Here is a 19901-nt window from a genome sequence, read left to right on the forward strand (position 1 = left end):
ATAGCTGCAAAAGTTATGGAAAGTTTTCATATTCGAGAAGAAAATAGAATTGAATTGTGGGTAACATACTTGTAAAATCCTGTAAATGATCACTTGATTTCTCCCTTCCCAGAAATGACAAATACAAATGCTTTAAAATTAGAATGCAGAAGAATTCTCAAGAAGAAGGCTTCTGAGGACCTGTGTCTTGCTGTGGTTTCACACTTTATGTGGAAACCTCAGTCTGTATGTGTTGGGTTGGGGTGGGCAATGTCTACCTATTTATATCATACATGGTCTCCTAAGAAGTTCTTCCATTACTCTTTGTATTAAAAGGTAAAGATGGAATTCCATATAAATGAACACATATATACATGCATATATACACATGTATACATACATATAAATACATATATATGCATACATATGATTTAAGTGTATGTATGTATGACACTGTGAAATTTGATTTTGCTGTATACAGTTTTACATTAAAAACCTTCACTACAATCATATTCTATTCATTTCTTTTGTAATTAAACTGATATGCAATTAAAGTATTCCATCTTAATTACAAAGTTGAAGGGATGAAGGTCCCATAAGGGGTTTTGATTAAGTAATAGGCTATACAGTTACTATCTCTTACAGCTTTAGCATAGTTTCAAATGTTAAGGTATGAAAAATAATCTGGTCACTCTTGAATCTGATATAAATTTTTCCAATGAGTGAAGGTAGAAAGGAAATAGAAATAATTTTGTACTTCCTGTGTAAGAATAACTTCCTGAGGAAGCTCATATATATCTCACCAGGAGTATTTTATTAATACATTTTTCTTCAACAGGTAAAGAGAGGAAATCATGGTCTATTGATCAGCGTAGTCTACCTTCCTCTTGTGCTTCTGGGGAAAGAAGTACGAATTAAGCAGGGGATTTTTTATGGCTTTAGAAGTATTTTAAAGCCTACATTTTTTAATGGAATGAAAGATTTTTTAAATTCTATAGTGCTTTACAATTTCCAAAAGTTTCACACACTCATTGCTTCTCTCCCTGCTGGTAACCACGAGTTTGTTCTCTATATCTGTGAGTCTGCTTCTTTTTTGTTTTATTGACTAATCTGTTGTATTTTTTAGATTCCACATATAAGTGATATCATGCAGTATTTGTCTTCCTCTGTCTGACTTATTTCACTTAACATAATGTGCTCCAAGTCCATCCTTGTTGCTGCAATTGGCAAAATTTCATTCTTTTTTATGGCTGAGTAGTATCCCATTGGGTATACATAGCATATCGTCTTTATCCATTCATCTGTTGATGGACACTTAGGTTACTTCTATACCTTGGCAATTGTAAATAATGTTGCTCTGAACATTGGGGTGCATGTATCTTTTCAAATTAGGGTTTTTGTTTTTTTCAGATACATACCCAGGAGTGGGATTGCTGGGTCATATGGTGGTTCTATTCTTAGTTTTTTGAGAAACCTCCATACAGTTTTCCACAGAGGCTGCACCAGTTTATATTCCCACCAGCAGTGTATGAGTGTTCCCTTTTCTCAACATCCTCTCTAATATTTGTTATTTGTGTTCTTTTTGATGATGATAGCCATTCTGACAGGTGTGAGGTGATATCTCATTGTAGTTTTGATTTGCACTTCCCTGATGATTAGTGAAGTTGAGCATTTTTCATGTGCCTGTTGGCTATCTATATTTCCTCTTGGGAAAAATGTCTATTCAGTTCTGCCCATTTTTTTAACTGGGTAGTTTGGGTTTTTTGATGTTTTTTGATGTTGAGTTGTATGAGTTGTTTATATATGTTGGATATTAACCCTTTATCAGTCATATCATTTTCAAATAGCTTCTCCCATTCAGGTTGTGTTTTTGTTTTGTTGAGGATTTCCTTTGCTGTGCAAAAGATTTTAAGTTTAATTAGGTCCCATTTGTTTACTTTTGCTTTTGTTTCCTTTACTCTAGGAGACAGACACCCCCCCCCAAATAATGCTGCAATTCATGTCAAAGATTGTTTTGCCTATGTTTTCCTCTAGGAGTTTGTAGTATCCAGTCTTACATTTAGGTCTTTAATCCATTTTGAGTTTATTTTTGTATATAGTATTAAAGAATGTTCTAATTTTGTTCTTTTACATGTAGCTGTCTAGTTTTCCCAGCACCACTTATTGAAGAGGCTGTCTTTTCTCCATTATACATTCTTGCCTCCTTTGTCATCGATTAACTGACCATAAGTGTATGGGTTTATTTCTGGGCTCTCTATTCTGTTCCATTGATCTATGTGTCTGTTTTTGTGACAGTACCATACTGTTTTGCTTACTATAGCTTTATAATACAGTCTGAAGTCAGAGAGCATGATTCTTCCAGCTTCATTCTTCTTTCTCAAGATTGTTTTGGCTATTCGGGGTCTTTTGTGTTCCCATACAAATTTTTAAATTATTTGTTCTAGTCCTGTGAAAAATACCATTGATGTTTTGATAGGAATTGTATTGAACCTACAGATTGTCTTCGGTAGTATGGTCATTTTTAACAATATTAATTCTTCCAATCCAAGAACATGGTATATCTTTCCATCTGTTTTTGTCGTCTTCAATTTCTTTCATCAGTGTCTTATAGTTTTCCAAGTATGGGTCTTTAACCTCCTTAGGTAGGTTTATTTGCAGGATTTTATCCTTTTTGATGCAATGGTAAATGGGATTGATTCCTTAATTTCTCTTTCTGATAATTCATTGTTACTGTATAGAAATGCAACAGATTTCTGCATATTAATTTTGTATCCTACAACTTTACCAAATTCATTGATGAGCTCTAGCAGTTTTCTGGTGGTGTCTTTAGGATTTTCTATGTAAAGTATCAAGTCATCTGCAAAAAGAGACAGTTTTACTTCTTCCTTTACAATTTGGATTCCTTTTATTTCTTTTTCTTCTCTGACTGCTGGGGCTAGGACTTGCAAAACTATGTTGAATAAAAGTGGCAAGAGTGGACATCCTTGTCTTGTACCTGATCTTAGAGAAAAAAACAAAGGATTTTAATTGTACATGTACTATGATCTGATAAAAATTAATTAAAAAAATTTTTTATGCAAAGTTAGTTCAATTTGTTCAGTCAGTATTGTACTATGAACAGAATTTCCTTTTAGCCTAATGAGGCATAATTCAGGAGGTACTGGATTATATTCTTAGTTTAAAAATTACTTTGAAGATTTTTAATAAAAACATTTCTTATTGTTTTAGACTATCTATAAAGAATGAAAAGGCAAACTATTTTCACAGGATACTGTATTCCTGTGCTTGTGAGAAGAATCTGAAAATGTGGAGAGAACACAATTACTTAAATGTGAAAATGGATTTCTATTGAAAAGCTTCATATTTTTACCTGCCTTCTTCCTACTGTGTCATACCAGTAGCCATGTCCTATGTCAATCTTAAAAATTATAAGGTTGGAGTGGTAGTGATAGGGATCAGTTTTATGTAATTAGCTACATGCTTCATGTAATTAGGAGTTTAGCAAATAAGATAAAGAACACAAATGTTTTAAAGGGCAGAATTAAAGAAGAGAGTTGGAGGTGATAAAAATGTGAATAGTTGGCAAAGCTAGACTTTACTTAAATGTAGCATATCATCTATATACATTTACCAAAAAGATGCAAACCCACAAATACAAAGACATTTGGTAAAAGGATAGGAGAAGAGATGCCAACTAATGTTTGGGATGATGGAAGGTGAATGGAGGATTGGAGCAAGGCAATCTCAGAACCTGCAGAAAAGGATGCTGCAATGAAGTGAGTTAGTGTGCACCAAAGAGTCCCTCAGAGCCCTAGCATTTGAAGCCTGCAAGGAAACTAACCTGCTCCTTCACAGCCCATCCAGGACATGGGAGGATTACTACCTGCAGAACTTAAATGATCTCAGAGAACAGAATTTCAGAAGCTGCCATTTAGGGTTCTCCTGATAAAAAGGCTTCTTGCTGCCTGATCACTTAACAAGCCCACCCATTTACACAGAGCTTCCAGTCAGGATTTTTATACCATACTCTTAGTGATGTATCAACAACCAAAAATCACTAGACATTTGAAGAAAGCCTCAAAGATGAAAGACAGTGGTCAAAGCAAACAGTGGTCAAAGAAATCAGAAAGAGACAAAAACAACGAAAGGAACAGAAGGAAATTATAAAAATGGTAATTAATAACCTCAGATATATAAGAGAACTTATTCCATTTATATTTTAGTTCTTAGTGTTTTAGTACATGCCAGGCACTTTTCTACTAACTTTATAATAGTGTCTTTAATCCTCAGAGCAATTCCTTTGAGGTAGGCACTACTATCATGTCCATTTTATAGGAAGGCTACGTAACTAGCCAAGGACATCTTAGCAAATGGCAGAGCCAGGATTTGAACCCAGGCAATCAGCTTAAAGTCCACCCTCTTAACCATTACATTTTACCTCCTTTCCAAGAATTAAGAATAGAATGTTCTCAAAACCTCTTTTCTTTAGTTTTTAAAATATATTGCTATTAAAATATACCCTTGAAGTAAAAGCTAAGACCTCAAAAATAACCTGTACCCATCTACACTAACCCCCCATTCCATCCCCTGACTCTCTGCACCCAAGTAAATCATTACACTAAAAGCTATGTTCCTCACTCCTTTATTTTTTATACTGTGTATGTATTTTTCTAAAGAGCATCATGCTATATGCAATTCTTCTGTGAAATGTTCTTTTCGCTTAATATTGTATTTCCAATATTCATCCATATCGTTGCATGTTAATTGATTTCATTAATTGTTACTCCTGTATTTAAAAAAAAGAACAAAGTGTTATGAAAGGAAACAATAAGAAGTTTTACAAAACAAAAAATTTTTTTTATAAATTTATTTTTGGCTGTGTTGGGTCTTCGTTGCTGCACACGGGCTTTCTCTAGTTGCAGAGAATGGGGACTACCCTTCATTGTGGTGTGCGGTCTTCTCATTGCCGTGGCTTCTCTTGTTGCAGAGCACGGGCTCTAGGCACATGGGCTTCAGTAGTTGTGTCATGCGGGCTCAGTAGTTGTGGCTCGTGGGCTCTAGAGTGCAGGCTCAGTAGTTGTGGCACACAGGCTTAGTTGCTCCACGACAGGTGGGATCTTCCTGGACCAGGGTTCAAACCTGTGTCCCCTGCATTGGTGGGCAGATTCTTAACCACTGTGCCACCAAGGAAGTCCCAAAACAAAATATTATAGTTAAAAGAATCTATTTATTAGAATAATTAGTGGAAAAATAATGGAATTTCCTAGAAAGTTAAAAGAACAAATGAAGAAGGGGAAGGAGAAGGGGAAGAAGAACAAGGAGGAAAAGAAGAAGGAGAAGGAGGAGGAGGGGGAGGAGAAGAAGAAAACAGAGAAATATAATACAATGAGCATATCAGTTGGGGTGTCTAACACTGTACTAATAAGATTTCCAGAAAAAGAGAACAGAGAAAGAGATGAAGAATTTATTAAAGAAACAGACCTTAAGGTTGTGTGTTTCCAGTTTGAAGAGCCATTGAGAGAGCAGTGCAGGGAAAGAAAAAATAAACTATATCAAGACACAATATGACATTTTAGGACATACCAAGGATAAAAGGAATATATATATATATATATATATATATATATATATATATATATACACACACACATATATATATGTATATATACATATATATATATTTTTTCTTTCTCTCCAATGTCATTTGTCTTCTCAACAAAAACTTTGGAAGCTAGAAGACAATGGAGAGGCTGTCTAAATTCTGCAGAAGAATAAAGTTAGAATTCCAAGTCAAGATAGCATTCAAATGTTAAGGATCTACAAGGTCCTAAAACATTTCCGTTAGGGAGGTGTGTTTCTGCAAATGAAAGAATAGACAAAAAAGATAATGTGAGATTCAAGTTCAAGAGGATCCAAACCAAGAGGTGATTGAGAATTTCCATTTAAGCCTCAGTACTGCATACTTAGAGATTAATCACACCCCACTGAAACCAGGAAAAAATAAATTTGAAATGTTTGAGCATTTAAAATTATAAGTATGGTGACTGAACTTAAATGTTCAAAAAAAATCAGTTGATAAATTTGTTGGGGGCATTTATTTGGGATATGTTAGCAATTATGAACTCCAAAAATAAACAGCAAGGGAACACAAAGCAATAAACATAATTTTACTTATCCATGAACAATATTTATAAAATAACAATAAGTAATGATTTAACTAAATAATTATAAGAGAGTAGGGAAGTGAAAGGAGTACAAAATCCTCAAGGACAAAAACAGGAATCAATAGACAACGTCTAATACATAAATCAAGAAAGTGTGGGCCTATCATGTAGAAAAATGAATTTAACCAATGAGAAAAATGGTTTTAATACTGGATGGATAAAACAAAGAATTGAAATAAGAAGTCTGGGTGTATAAACGGATGTCACAGGGAGCTACTGTTTTTTACGTTTTTAGGGTAAACATTTCAGTTTTTACAAGATGTTAAATGACATTTAGAAGTGTGAAAGGGAAACATATTATAGAAATGAGAAGATTATAACTATAATTTGGGTGTGACATTGAGGCAAGCAAAGATTGTAAGATTAAAAGTCAAAGGTTAAGAGAATAATAAATATTTTTTAGAAATATAAATTGGGGAGCTATAGCTCCAGATCAAGGAGAAAATAGGATATGCTTATGGTAGTAACTTCAGAGATAATATCAATTCATAGATGGATGCTTTATCAAAAGCCATCAGCAGGGAACTTCAGAACCTAGGGAATTTCATATCATGTAGACAAGTCTTGTCTGTGCTCCAACCCTGATTTTTATAAGCGTGAAATTAGAAAAAATGATTTTAAAGATTGCTTTGAGAGGATCTGGACTCTTTACTCAGAATCACAACAAGGTAGCCTGGGTGGGAGAAGAAAATTGAAGAGGTAGCAGTTTTGTCTATGTGGTACTGAGTCTTAATTAAAGAATAGGGTTCTAGATAGTTACACACTTACTGGTTTGATATTTTTATACACACCTACTGATTGAAACACTCTTTCCAACCAATAGCTCAGCATTACCTTCCCTCTCCCCAGTCTTTACCGTTCCAGACCTTAACCCCTAAATAAATCACTCCCATTTTATGGCAGGTCCTTAGGCATAACTATGGTATAGAGTGATGTTTATGAGCTGAGATTTTTGGATTGAACCTTGACTCCACCACTTCCTAGCTGTGCAAACTGGGCACATTACCTAACCTCACCTGGAAGTTGAGGATGACAATGTTAGTACCAGCTTATGGAGATTTTTTGAGGATTACATGGGAAATATGAGTAAAGCACAATGCAAGGCATATAATAAGCACTCAAAATTAATAGTCATCATTATTATTATTAACTTTGAGAATAAGAAGATGTCATGAATATTAAATTTTTAATCATGAATGTATGAAATTTTGTTTTATCATTACTTATTATGGCAACCACTTAGAAAGTATATATTTATAATTTGTTGAAATAATCTGAGTAATTTGCATATATTTTAAACTTAGATCCCCTAATTGTTTTATTCAGTGATGAACTGGAACACCTCATTTTTTGTTTACTAAGTCTTCTCTTATGTTGTTTTCAAACATCTTGCCATGCATAGATGTGATCTAAGAAGTTCTTCCTCTGTTTCAAAAGAGTTTCTTCCTGTATGATTCTTTAGGTTCACCATTCATCTTAGACTGTTGGTCCTTTTTATTTACCTCAATTCTCTGTTTCTTCTACAACTAAGATAGTGAGGTAATGTGCCACATTATCTCTTTAGAAATTTAAATAAGAAATAATGTCACAAGGCCAGGTTCTCTCCCAAGAGGCTTTCCAAGATATCTAGGGCCTCACCAGCAGCTCTCCTCTAACAGAAGCATAATGTTTACAGCACACCAAGAGGGGATCCTTTTTGGGATACATTCTGATTAACCACCATAGTATTTTTAAAATTTACAGTGAGAAATAGCAATTGCAGAGTTTCTGGGACTTGTTGTCCCTATGAACAATGCATTCTCTTTCTGCTGACAGGAATTAATCTGTGATTTGAATTTGGATAGCAAACTATCAATAAATATTTATTGGACTGCTGAAACAACTCTTTTATGTCTCACTTTACTTTCTCATAAAATACACCCCAATAGCTGTCATTTGTTTGCAATTTCTTTAAAATGTTGCCTTACCCACTATGATGCAGAAATTGTAACCGACATATATGCCACGAAGTCCCAGCCTTTTTTCACCTTGCCTGTGTTAAGACCATTAAGGTAATGTGTGAAAACAAAGCAATGAGACTTTGCTCTTTTGCAATTTCCCTGTTTGAGAACATGTCTTAAGCAACATGTGGCTTCGTGGTTCCATCATGACAGGGAATTTGTGTGCTCAATACTGACTTTCTACCTCATTCCTGTTCTATATACCTTTGACTTTAGAATTTGCTATATCACTGTGGGTCATTCATTAAATATCTTGATAGCACCAGACTTCCACAGAATAGGAGATAATCGATCACAGCATTTGCTACTCTGTCACCTGAGATTTTCCGAGGACCAATATGTTTAATACAGATTGTAATAGCACCTCAAACGTCACACCTGTTTTTAATCTCTGGAAAACATCTTTCTCGAGTAGAAGAGAAAGTTGGAAAATTGCTTTTCCCATCTTTAATTCTGAGGGAAAAAATTTCAAGCTTTATTTACATTTTAAATATTTCTTACAGTATTAATGATGGTAAAAAGGCCTAGAGATCATAAATTGAGATTTTTCTACAAGCCGCTTGAGTGCAATACTTTTAAAAGCGGCATATAGTCCAGCTGTGGTCACCATGAATGTTAGTGTTCTCTATTCTTTACTTGTGATTATAGAAATACAATCTATAGCAAACATTATCCCAAACATAACTGTTTGAAATCCATGAACATTTCTTGACATAAAACATTTCTTAAATAAGTACATTCTTTATTGGCATTTCCTTTTATTCTCACCAAAACCCTAACATGTGATTAGCACATTATCATTCCCATGTTATTGCCTGAAGTCTAAAATTGAATTAAATTTCTACTCAGAGGTGAAGAAATGGGGCCACAGAGGTTGCAAATGTTTCAGTTAAGAAATACTTTTTTCATGACTTTCAATTTCTGAAGAAATGAAAAAAATTTTGCTTAGATCACTGCCGTAACTTAAGCCCCAACAGAAAGTCTGAAAGGAAGCATACTTCTAGGGAATTACCCAACCTCAGAGTCCTCATGTTTTTTAGTGTTATCCTCTGTGTCATTATTTTGAAAATACCAGCCTGGTTACCCTCTGTGTCATTATTTTGAAAATACCAGCCTGATAATTCTTGAAAAATATAATTCCGCTCTTAATATCCAGTAGAAGAAGCATATTAACCATAATCTTGACAAGTGTATTCCTTCAATTCTGCTATAGAACATAAACTATTTTTAGCTAGTCAGGAGGCTCGATATATTGTCAGACAGCACACAACAGACGCTCAATTTAATATTCTTAAATGAATCAGTGAAATTTGGAAACTAGAACTGGGTTTCAGAGAGTAGGGTCTTAGAGGTATGAGGAAAGACTGAGAAATAGAGTCAGCTGATTTGTAGAGAAGCTTCTCGTTAAGAATATGATACCACTGTTTTTCACCCCAGGGGTTTTATAAACAAAATCTAAGTTGATTTCCTTTACAAGCCGGTTTTAATAGAAGTGGAATTTCAGACATTTTACCAGTCTCCCTTTGGTAAATCACTAATTAATAAGAAATCTTGAACTTCTTGCTTTTACTTCCTATGTTGGTTTTGACATTATAATAAAAATGTTAAACCCTTTAGTTTGATAGGGAAAGTCTTTCTAAGCCTTATTAGCTCTCTTCCAGGCCCGTTAAATAAGGACTTGGGATGCTTCATTTGAAGGTACCATTGATCCGTTGGATCACCACTCTAACAGCAATTATCAGCATATGACAAAGAAGTTTGTAGCAGAAGGACATCTGGTTAATTGAGGGACTGTTTAATTGATTTCCATATTAATCAGAACTTTACAAAAGTAACAATATGCATAATCATTTAATTCTGGATTCATATTCCTATTTATATGAATTTCATCCATACTCTATTTTTTTTAATGTGCATACATGCTTTAAATAGGATTAGTATTGTTTAAAGTCTAGTTTATTATGTCTTCCAATAAAGTTTACCTAGGAAGCAAAATTGACTACCTTGAGTATTCTCTTCATTTTTAAATACTAAAAAGCTCACATTTCAAGTTTTGTTTCATTTATTGGCTCAGATGTTTTCTTCCCTCTACCTGTGGAATGTGTTATAGATTTTTATTTTTGTGTCTACTGAAAAAATGCGTTTTATTTGGAAATCTTCATGGTCCTTGTAAACGCAGGCATGTCAAAATGTGAGATTTAGGAATCTACCTCGTAGAATACAGCAGGAACAGAACGTTAAAGAGTTACCAAAGAATTACCGTTAAAAAAAAAACCAAAAAAAACTTCACCCGTGTATATGTGAAGTCATATCCTGACCAAAAGAGGAAGTGGCAGGTTACTAGGCTCAAACTTATCTGTGGCTCTACATCATAGATAACATACTGCTGACCATCTTCAGTTGTTTCTGTAACAACAGAAAGTGCACTCACTCGGAGTAGTCTGAATTCAAAATGCTGAAGAGAAAACCATCCAATGTTTCAGAGAAGGAGAAACATCAAAAACCAAAGGTAAGGTAATTTCATACATAGTCGGACAAAACCAACATGTTTAATAGAATACACACGCACACACATTGTTCTTATCTGTCAGTCATAAATCAATTCAACCATAGGGTTGAATCCCTCATGGCAAATATGGAAAAAATTGAATTGCTAAGTTAAGTTTAGGTGTTAAATAATATCTGACAATTATTGTCTCTGTAATTTTATCTTATAGGGCATATTTGATTATTTACATCTGTAACTGAACTTTGAGCTTGTATTGTCAACTTCACGGAAATCATTTTGGTGGTCTCTTTTTGAAAGGCTGATATTATGAAATCTTGGTGTACATTTTTAATAACTATAAAGGTGTCAAGGTCTATTTAACAATCTACCAAGTGCATTTTATCTCTTGCATTCTCAGCTCTTCATAATATATTTAATTATGAGGTTGTAAAATGGAGGTGTTTTGATTAAATATTTAATTTTTTTCATTTTTTCAGACTAAAATATGATAGCTTGTTGTAGAGGTTATTTTTTCTACTCTCTCTCTCTTGAACTAACTTCACTACTAGAGAGAGGACTGGGTTGTGTTTGGGAAACATCAAAACCCCATAAATTTATAGATTTGACAAATTGGTTCTATTTGAAATGTTACCCTACTCTTTGTATTGAAAATAATTACTACTTAAAAAGTAGGATATGAGATAACAAAGTTTACATTCTATTGTAGAACTATAAATTAGTTTCATTAATAACATAAAAGAAAATATCTGTGAAATACTGGTGTCAGAGAAGTTTTCCAAAACCTGTACAGTTTTTGAGTTTCTTAGGTAAATAACAATTTAAATCTGCTTGTGAATAAACAATAACTGAGTTCAGGTGTCTTTTTAGAGGACTGATTTATTATCAATTATTGACCTTTATTTGCTAGGCACCATTCAGAGAGAAAGGAGTTGGGAATTGATTGTGAACTTTTGAATTGTTGTGACATTGAACAATGGTCTATGTTTTATAACTCTTTGCAAGTTACCACACAACCTCTCTGAATAAAACTGAAAATAAATGATTGCCAGTCTTTGAAAACTAAGAATAAATGATTTTCAATATTAATTCTTTCTGACACAAAAATCTGATAAAGGGTAGGCAAGCATCTCTAGTTAAAAATACAGCTGGGGGCTTCCCTGGGGGTGCAGTGGTTGAGAGTCCACCTGCCGATGCGGGGGACAAGGGTTCGTGCCCCGGTCCGGGAAGATCCCACATGCCGCGGAGCGGCTGGGCCTGTGAGCCATGGCCGCTGAGCCTGCGCGTCCGTAGCCTGTGCTCCGCAACAGGAGAGGCCACAACAGTGAGAGGCCCGCGTACCGCAAAGAAAAACCAAAAATACAGCTGGATAACATAGCATGATTTCTTTTTCCTTAATAAAATAAAAATTCAAGGTAACATTTCCCAAAGAATACAACAAAGTTTTTAAAAGCATTACTTACCTTTCTGTTCAAGATTATTTTTACATACAATTTGCTTGATTAAACACAACCAATATTGAGTTAACAGTAGTAAGTTTTAAGGAGATCACAAAAATTAATATGAAGCAGTGGTTTCCCTCCAAGTATTTAAAATTTAAAGTTAGAGTATCTCATAAAAACTCTATTATGTAGTGAACTACTATCATATTTATGTCATTGAACAATTTTCAAAATGATACTTTAGTCTATGATCATCATTTGCCTTAATTGTAGGAACTATTGTAATAGAAATGGTATATTGTTCATCTTACTGACTTACTTATTCATAAATGTAAAAATATATTTGATAAAATATACATCTGGTAACAAAATATATCACAGAAAATAGTCACACTGGAAACATTAACTTTTGCTGTGAATGAATTCCTGTTTCCTTTAGATGGATGGTTTCATTTTATATGAATTTAAAGAGCTATGTGAATGTATATTCACATGTTCATACCTTCCAGATCAACTAAATCCTTTCCTTTTAATATGGAGGTGATATTTTTCCAATTATTATAATTATGTGTTAGAAACAACTTTGCTTTAATTCACATTTATTTTACTGGGTAATTTTCTTTGTGTATTTTATGGGAAAAGAGCCAAACCCCTAAGAGATGGCAGAGATTCCTACAAATAAATGTCTAGTAGAGTGAGGACTGCAAATCCCTTCATCTACTAGAAGGGAACATAGGGCCTGTGTCTAGAAAGATAGAATAGGACCATCAAGAAATCAGTCTGAAATGTAGGGAATCACCGTCTACACTAATTGACTACATACCAGACAATCATTCACATCTCTTGACCTGGAAACATACATTCCTTGTGCTATACTCTTTCAAAATTTCTGAGAGAGATTTCCTTGCTTTTTAACTGTAAATGCTAAAGTAGGTAAGAAGCAACAACATTAAAAATGAGGTGACTATTATTTAGTCATGCAGCTCATGTTAACTTCTGTGGGTTGTAGTTCAGGTGACCTAATACCCAATTCAAATGGTGAGTGAATATTATACCTAATGTTATTCCTTAAATAAAAGTTACAAAACTGTTCATTTGAAAAAGTAAGTAAATGGAGAAGGACTTTGTTATTAGTATTTTTAAATATGTCCTGTGGTTGTAAGAAAGTTCAAAACATTCATGGATATAAAATGTAGCAATAGATTTTATAAGTCCGTATACAAAATAATTTATTATTTTCTTATATTCACAAGACTTATCAATAAAGATATCCATGAATCAAAAAAAATCAGAACCCATTAAAATATCATTTTACCATCTATAATTTATTAATATGTTTTCTTTTTCACCTTTTATTCTCCTCTGTTTCTCCATTTTTGGTATGGGTTCTTTCCTTCAAATAGCTCATAAATAGGACAAATAGCATTCATATTTATTATAAGAAATTCATAGTGTAGGTTAAAAAGGAGAGACCAGAAATATTCCATAAGGGAAACTGTTGTAATTCATGTCTCAGAACTCTCTATGGCGTATTAGTAAATTCCAAATTAAGAAAGATATTGGATAAATTTCTTTTTGATAAATGATTAAGTATTCTACATTTAGATTAGTCAATCAAAAATAGCCTTTCTTAACATACTTGCAAGGTACTGTACTTTCCTTTTTGAATTTTGTTTTCACCTCATCATCACTAGTGCCCACTACTGATTGTGAATTAAAAAAATAAGCATATCTAGTATGCAGAGTGCAAAAGGTAGGATCTCATTACACTCAATAAATCTTCAAATTATAGAACATAATTTTCCTTAACTCTTTTTCCAACTAAAATGTTTTAGTTTGCTATATTTACTGTGAGGTTATGATGTACCAGTGGCTGTGTTTAGAGCTTTTTGCACATTAATTTATTTAATATTTGTAACATTTCTGTGAGAGAATAACTTTTATTTAGCCTTATAGATGAGAAGGCATAGAGAAGGTTAATGAACTTAAGCAAAGATGCACAGATAAAAAATAAAACTCTGTTGTATAAAATACATATGTCAATTTCCGGCACTCCTGTTCTTAATTATTATGCCACCGTTACAAGCATAGGGACCATAGATACTATTTCTATTTTTGTCTTAATCACCAGCTAAATTTTAAGGAAAACTGGGAGAGCATATTTTTAAGAGCCTCTCTCTGTCAGGTGGAAAGGAATTTAGAGGTCCTCCATTCCTGTCTCTGACAGGATTCCACCTATTAAATCCCTCCAGGTGTCCATCCAAGCTTTAAAACTTAAAATTGTAAAACAACAATAAGAACAACTTTATTAGCATTCAAATGTTCAAATTGTCAAAAAAATCATGACCTAGTATTGCGATAGCTAAACGCATGTATTTCCCTCCTAAATCTAGTATAACACCTTTAATGTAGTAAGCTCTTAATAAGTATTTGGAAAGTGAATGAAGTTTCTTGCTTCTACTGTATGCAACCTGGTTCAAGTATGAATACTGACTAGTACTATGTATTTTCATTATTCTTGGTAGCAAGACTGTTAGTGTGTACATAAGAAAGTTTTTATGCATGTGTGTAAATACAATTATAAATCATTTCTAAGTTTTATTTTGAGAAAAACTCCAATAAAGTAAATGTTGTGCAAGAATCCCTAGAGAGTCCCATTGTTACATAACAAGTAGACCATTGTTCCAGGTTAGGGAATATGGTAGAAACTTTGAAAATAGAAAAGGAATAGACACCACAAATGAAGCTCTGCTCCTGTAATTAGAACAGGTTGACCTTTATTTGGCTGGGATTAATGATCTGTGTTAATAAATCTTAACTCAGGTTTTTCTTTGAGTAAAGGAGATTCAAATTCCACTGTTATTTTAAAGGGAAACACTGATATAATGGCAGCTCTGGAAATAGTTTTTTCTTTGTTTTTTTTTACCATTTTTTAAAATCTAAAGTGCATACTAAATGAGACACCATTAGTGTCACAGATGCTAATTTTCACTAGCAATGACTGAAGTGGCATTCTTTCCCATTTGCATTTGATCCTAGCAATGATGAGAGGTGATGAGTTGATTATGAGTTGTTTTCACTGCACTGCCCGCTGTGCAAATTTATGCTCCTAGACAAGGATGACACATAGTTGTGGCATTTAAGAGCTTTCTTCATTGCTTTTCCTATCAAGACTGTTAAGATACATTTTTAACTCTTATCTAACCAGGTATAAGAAAAGAGAAGAAGTATTTATATGAACCGGTGCTTACTTTAGGCCAAGTACTTGCACAAGGGGTTTATGGAACTCCCTCCACCACCTAATTTACAGAAAACAGCACTGTAGCTGTGAAAAATTTTGTCCAAGATATCATGGCTAGCAAAAAAATTGATTTGAGATTATTCGGGCGGCTTTTCTTTTTCTAAACCTGTGGGTTTCCCCCCTGCTACTTCTTTTTGCGTCATCATCTGGGGTATAATTTTCAGACTTTAATTTATGTTTCTTCAGTTGAATGTTTTGGCTTTTCAAACAAAGTGATTCCAAGTAAGGTATGTGATATACAATGTAAGTAATATTTTGAATCTACTTTTCCCATTAGAAAAATGGTGGGTATAAATAAATGTTTATCTTTACTTTGGGTTATTACCCCCCCGTTCCCCTAAAAAATCTCTCTAAAGGTTCTCTTCACTTCTGTATTTAGTTAGTATTTGTGTCATATTTGTTTTCCAAGAAATATTTAAAGTAAATTATAATGCAAACCTAAAGACAAATAACATAAGACAGAAGAAAATGGAGTATAGACCACAGTAAAAAGTATTACAGGGCCACCAAGTTTGAGTTGAATATGGATCTAAGTATTGCTACTCATTGTGGTCCTACAGACTAGCAGCACTGGCATTCCAGGAGTTTGTTAGAAATGCAGATTCTCTGGCCTACCCCAGGCCTATTAACTCAGAATATACATTGTAGTGAGATACCCAGGAGCTCTGTGAGCACTTTAAAGTTTGGAAATGATTTCTACATTGATGGTTCTCAACCTAGGTTGCACATTTGAATCACTGAAGAGCTTTAAGAAATAATGATGATTGGGTTCCTTCTTCAATATTCTAATTTACCTAATGTAGAATGTACCTGAGCATCAATAACGTTTAAAGTTTCCCAATCTGGAGATATTTTTTTCTACTAATCTCTTCAAAGAACTTAAAAGTTAATTCACTCCTTCCTTCCTTCATTCTTCAAAGCAATAGATATCTACTGAGTGCTTACTATGAACAATATAGACCATATGCTGGGAATACAGTGGTGAATAAAACAAAGACCCCTGGCCTCATAGGATTTACATTTACTGGGGGTGACAGACAATAAAAAAGATGAATATGTTAAATACAGTGTAGGTTAAGTGATGGTAAGTGTTAAGAAGAAAAGGAAGAATACGAAATACAAAGAACCAGGGAAGACTTGGTGAGAATGGGACATTTAAAAAGGGACCTGAAGGGAATGAAGTGCTGGCCATGAGATTGGCTGAGGAAATCTTACTCCAGGCCCAGGGATGAGCAAGACCAAAAGCCTTTTTTTTTTTTTCTTAAATTAATTTTTATTAGAGCAGAGTTGCTTTACAATGTTGTGTTAGTTTCTGCTGTACAGCAAAGTGAATCAGTTACACGTATACATATAGCCCCTCTGTTTTGGATTTCCTTCCCATTTAATTCACCACAGAGCATTGAGTAGAGTTCTCTGAGCTATACAGTAGGTTCTCATTAATTATCTATTTTATACATAGTAGTGTATATATGGAGTGTCCCTGGTGTGTTTGAGAAACAATGGATCAGAATACACAAGGGGAAGAGCAGTCACACAGAGATGTAGAGGGCCTTCTAGGTCATTATAAGGATTTGAGCTAGTATTAAAAGACTTTGAGAAGGGAAGAGAAGGATCTGGCTTATATTTAGTGGGTTTATTCTTGCTTTTGTGTTTCAAATACACTGAAGAAAGTGAGGGAGGAAGCAGGGAAAGGAGACCCTTTAGGAAGCTATTACAGAAACTAGGAAAGAGATAATGGTGGCTCAGACAAGGGAAGTGACAGGTGGATGTTGAGAAGATGTTGAATTTGGGATTTATTTGTACATACTGTATACATCTAGATATATAAGAAAGGAACTTACCACATGGGCTCTAAAGGTGGTAAAGAGAAAGGCTGCCCCTGCTCTGCACTGTTCTTTCTTCCAGCTGGTGCCCACACTTCAAGGAGAAATGCCCTCATCCCTCTGCTCCCAGCCACCAGAAAATTACCCCCATACTGATATGCCACTTCCCAAAAGTTTCTACTTCTTTCTTCAAAATACAATTTTCTATTGAATTTAATTTTCATTTCTGGGGTACCTTGAATCAGAATAGATGAACTAATAATTTGTTTATTTCAACTTGTTGAATTGTTTGAAAGAGGTAAATAATTTTAGCCTTGAAAAATTATCTTCAACCAAAGTATCAATTCACTCTAGCCATCCCATTTTATAGAACATGAATCTGTAATCAAGTTTTATTTCAAGCAAGTAGCAAAGGGTTAGTACCAAATAGACGGCTATATCTGAAAAAAACACAGTGCCCAGATGATACATAGAAAGTTCTGGAGACAAATGGTTTGAGAGAAATGACAGAAGTGTAGACTCCCCTTGTAAATGTGGGTATTACATCCTATAGGAAGGTATAAAGTCATTACCTTGACTACCAATGCACTGGATTTGTTAAAAATCAATTTAATGACACACTTATCTCTTTAAACTTTCCTTACCTTGCTTAGGAGATAAATGGCTTCATTATCCCTGCAGATTGTGTGGTTTCTTTTTAATAATGGAATTAAGTCCATACTCTACATAGCTGTGTTTCCAAATTTAGCATTCCCAAACTGATCCATTTCTCTTCCTTTCTAGTGTTAAGGACTTAGGTGAACTTTTGGAAACAAGACATTCATAATTAGCTTCTTAGTAGAGAACAAAAATGTCCTCCATTAAGAATTGATTAATAAGAATAGAAGAGGGTTTTAAGCTGTCTCTGGTGGTAGACAAAATGATTCTTCTATAGATAGAGAGCCATTTGTCAACACAGCTGGCCATGTCCCCTTTCTCCCCTCACTTAAAGAGTTTTGGAAGTTTTCACCTAAGTCTGTATTAGTTTTCTAGGGCTTCTGTAACAAAATACCATAGACTCAGTGGCATAGAGAACAGAAATTTATTTTCTCACAGTTCTGGTGTTTGGAAGTCCAAGATCAAGATGCGGCAGAATTGGTTTCCTTTGAGGGCCATAGGGAAGGATCTGTCTAGGCTTCTTTCTGGCTGGCAGTTGGCCACCACTTGCTGCCCTTTAACTTTGTTGCCCCTCTGTGCACATAACCTGGTGTCTCTCTTTGTGTATCCAACTCTCAGCTTTCAGTGGCTCTGACCACTCTCATTCTTTCCTGTTTGTGCCTCTCTTACCCTAGAATACCTTTGCCCATTTTTCTCAATTCATGAACTTATTTTTTAATACCTCACTGGACTCTCATTCCCTCAAGAAAGCCTCCACCAGTTAACCCAAGGCAGTGCATTAGAGGGCATTCTGGCAGAGCAGGAGGAAATATGAACTAAAGTCTTATAGATTGGGTTTGAGGTCTTATTTTGATATTTCTTAACTATGAGATGTTGAACATTTTGTTAAACATCTTTTGAGTTTCTTGTGCTTATCTGAAGAAGGGGATATGTTAAGGCACGTCACATAGGATTGATGTGAGAATTAAGTTAATTACCATATGTAAATTCCCTAGCACATGGTACATGTTTGATTAATAATCTCTCCCTCCTTTCTAGTTTAATAGTACTTGTTCAATACCTCTATTGTTTCTTTTAGCATAGTTTATTCTAATATGTCCTCCCAAATGGAGTTACCATCAAGAACAGGGGATGCATCTAATTCATATTTGTATCCCTGCAATTTTGGGGGGGGAACAAAGGGTATTGAACTCTGTCTAACTTTCAGACTCCATGTGCCCTCTATTACACTTTGGCTACCATCAAAAATATTTATAATATGGAACATAGTCGTGTTTCCTCAACATATGCACAATACTTGTGTAATGACTAATGGATAATATAAGTCATCTAAAGTAGTACTCTACTCCAAGACATAGTTTGTAAATGTGTCACTGATAAAGATCTGGGCAACACCCATATAAAACAAAGTAACCATTCTTAGAATGTAATGAGACAAAACAATAATCAAAAATTGTAATGTAATCTGTCTGAAGGAAAAAAAAAAAAGCACTTGCAAAGAGTTGCTTTCAGGGAGGTTAGAAAGGAGGTGGAGAGTAGAAATTTGCCATTGAGTCTGCAGAACAATCTGTATCAACAAAAGCAAATATTCCATTAGGCTCAGCAGACTTGCTCACTTAGGTGAACTAAGTTCAGGCTATTATAACTTCGTGTCTCTAGCCTTTAATACAACCTAATTCACTTTTCTGTGACTCTACTATACTAATCAAACAAACTTCCAGCAATGATTTTGCATCCCATGTCTCTAGCGGAGACATTTCTTTGATCAGTCAACAAGAATATGCATTCTTCTTGGCAGTTGAATTTCTCATACCTAACCAATACTTGGTATTGCCATTTTTGGTAGCCTAACAGTTTAGTTTATGAGTCAGTTCCCCTTGGAGTTGTTTAGTTCTGCAAGCTTGAAAAATAAAGTTCTTGTACCTGTCAATGTGAGGGCTTGACATTGGACATGGAGACCCAACCAAGG

General features: G+C 34.4%; 1 protein-coding gene across 2 annotated transcripts in view; it reads left to right on the forward strand.

Moving 5' to 3' along the window:
- LOC113618350 (SAM domain-containing protein SAMSN-1) overlaps positions 1 to 19901 on the forward strand; it is an 81004-nt gene that overhangs the window by 21817 nt on the left and 39286 nt on the right. The window contains exon 1 of one of the 2 annotated variants that reach the window (XM_027102431.1): positions 10589 to 10712. The exons of the other annotated variant lie outside the window; for it this stretch is intronic. Within the exon in view, the coding sequence (XP_026958232.1) occupies positions 10656 to 10712 (57 nt within the window). The 5' untranslated portion in view covers positions 10589 to 10655. Of the gene's footprint in view, positions 1 to 10588; positions 10713 to 19901 lie in introns of those variants that run through there. 2 annotated transcript variants of the gene reach the window in all.

The sequence above is a fragment of the Aethalodelphis obliquidens genome, unplaced genomic scaffold (genome assembly GCF_003676395.1).
Source record: "Aethalodelphis obliquidens isolate GAN/ISIS:26980383/991018 unplaced genomic scaffold, ASM367639v1 scaffold1, whole genome shotgun sequence".
NCBI lineage: Eukaryota > Metazoa > Chordata > Mammalia > Artiodactyla > Delphinidae > Aethalodelphis > Aethalodelphis obliquidens.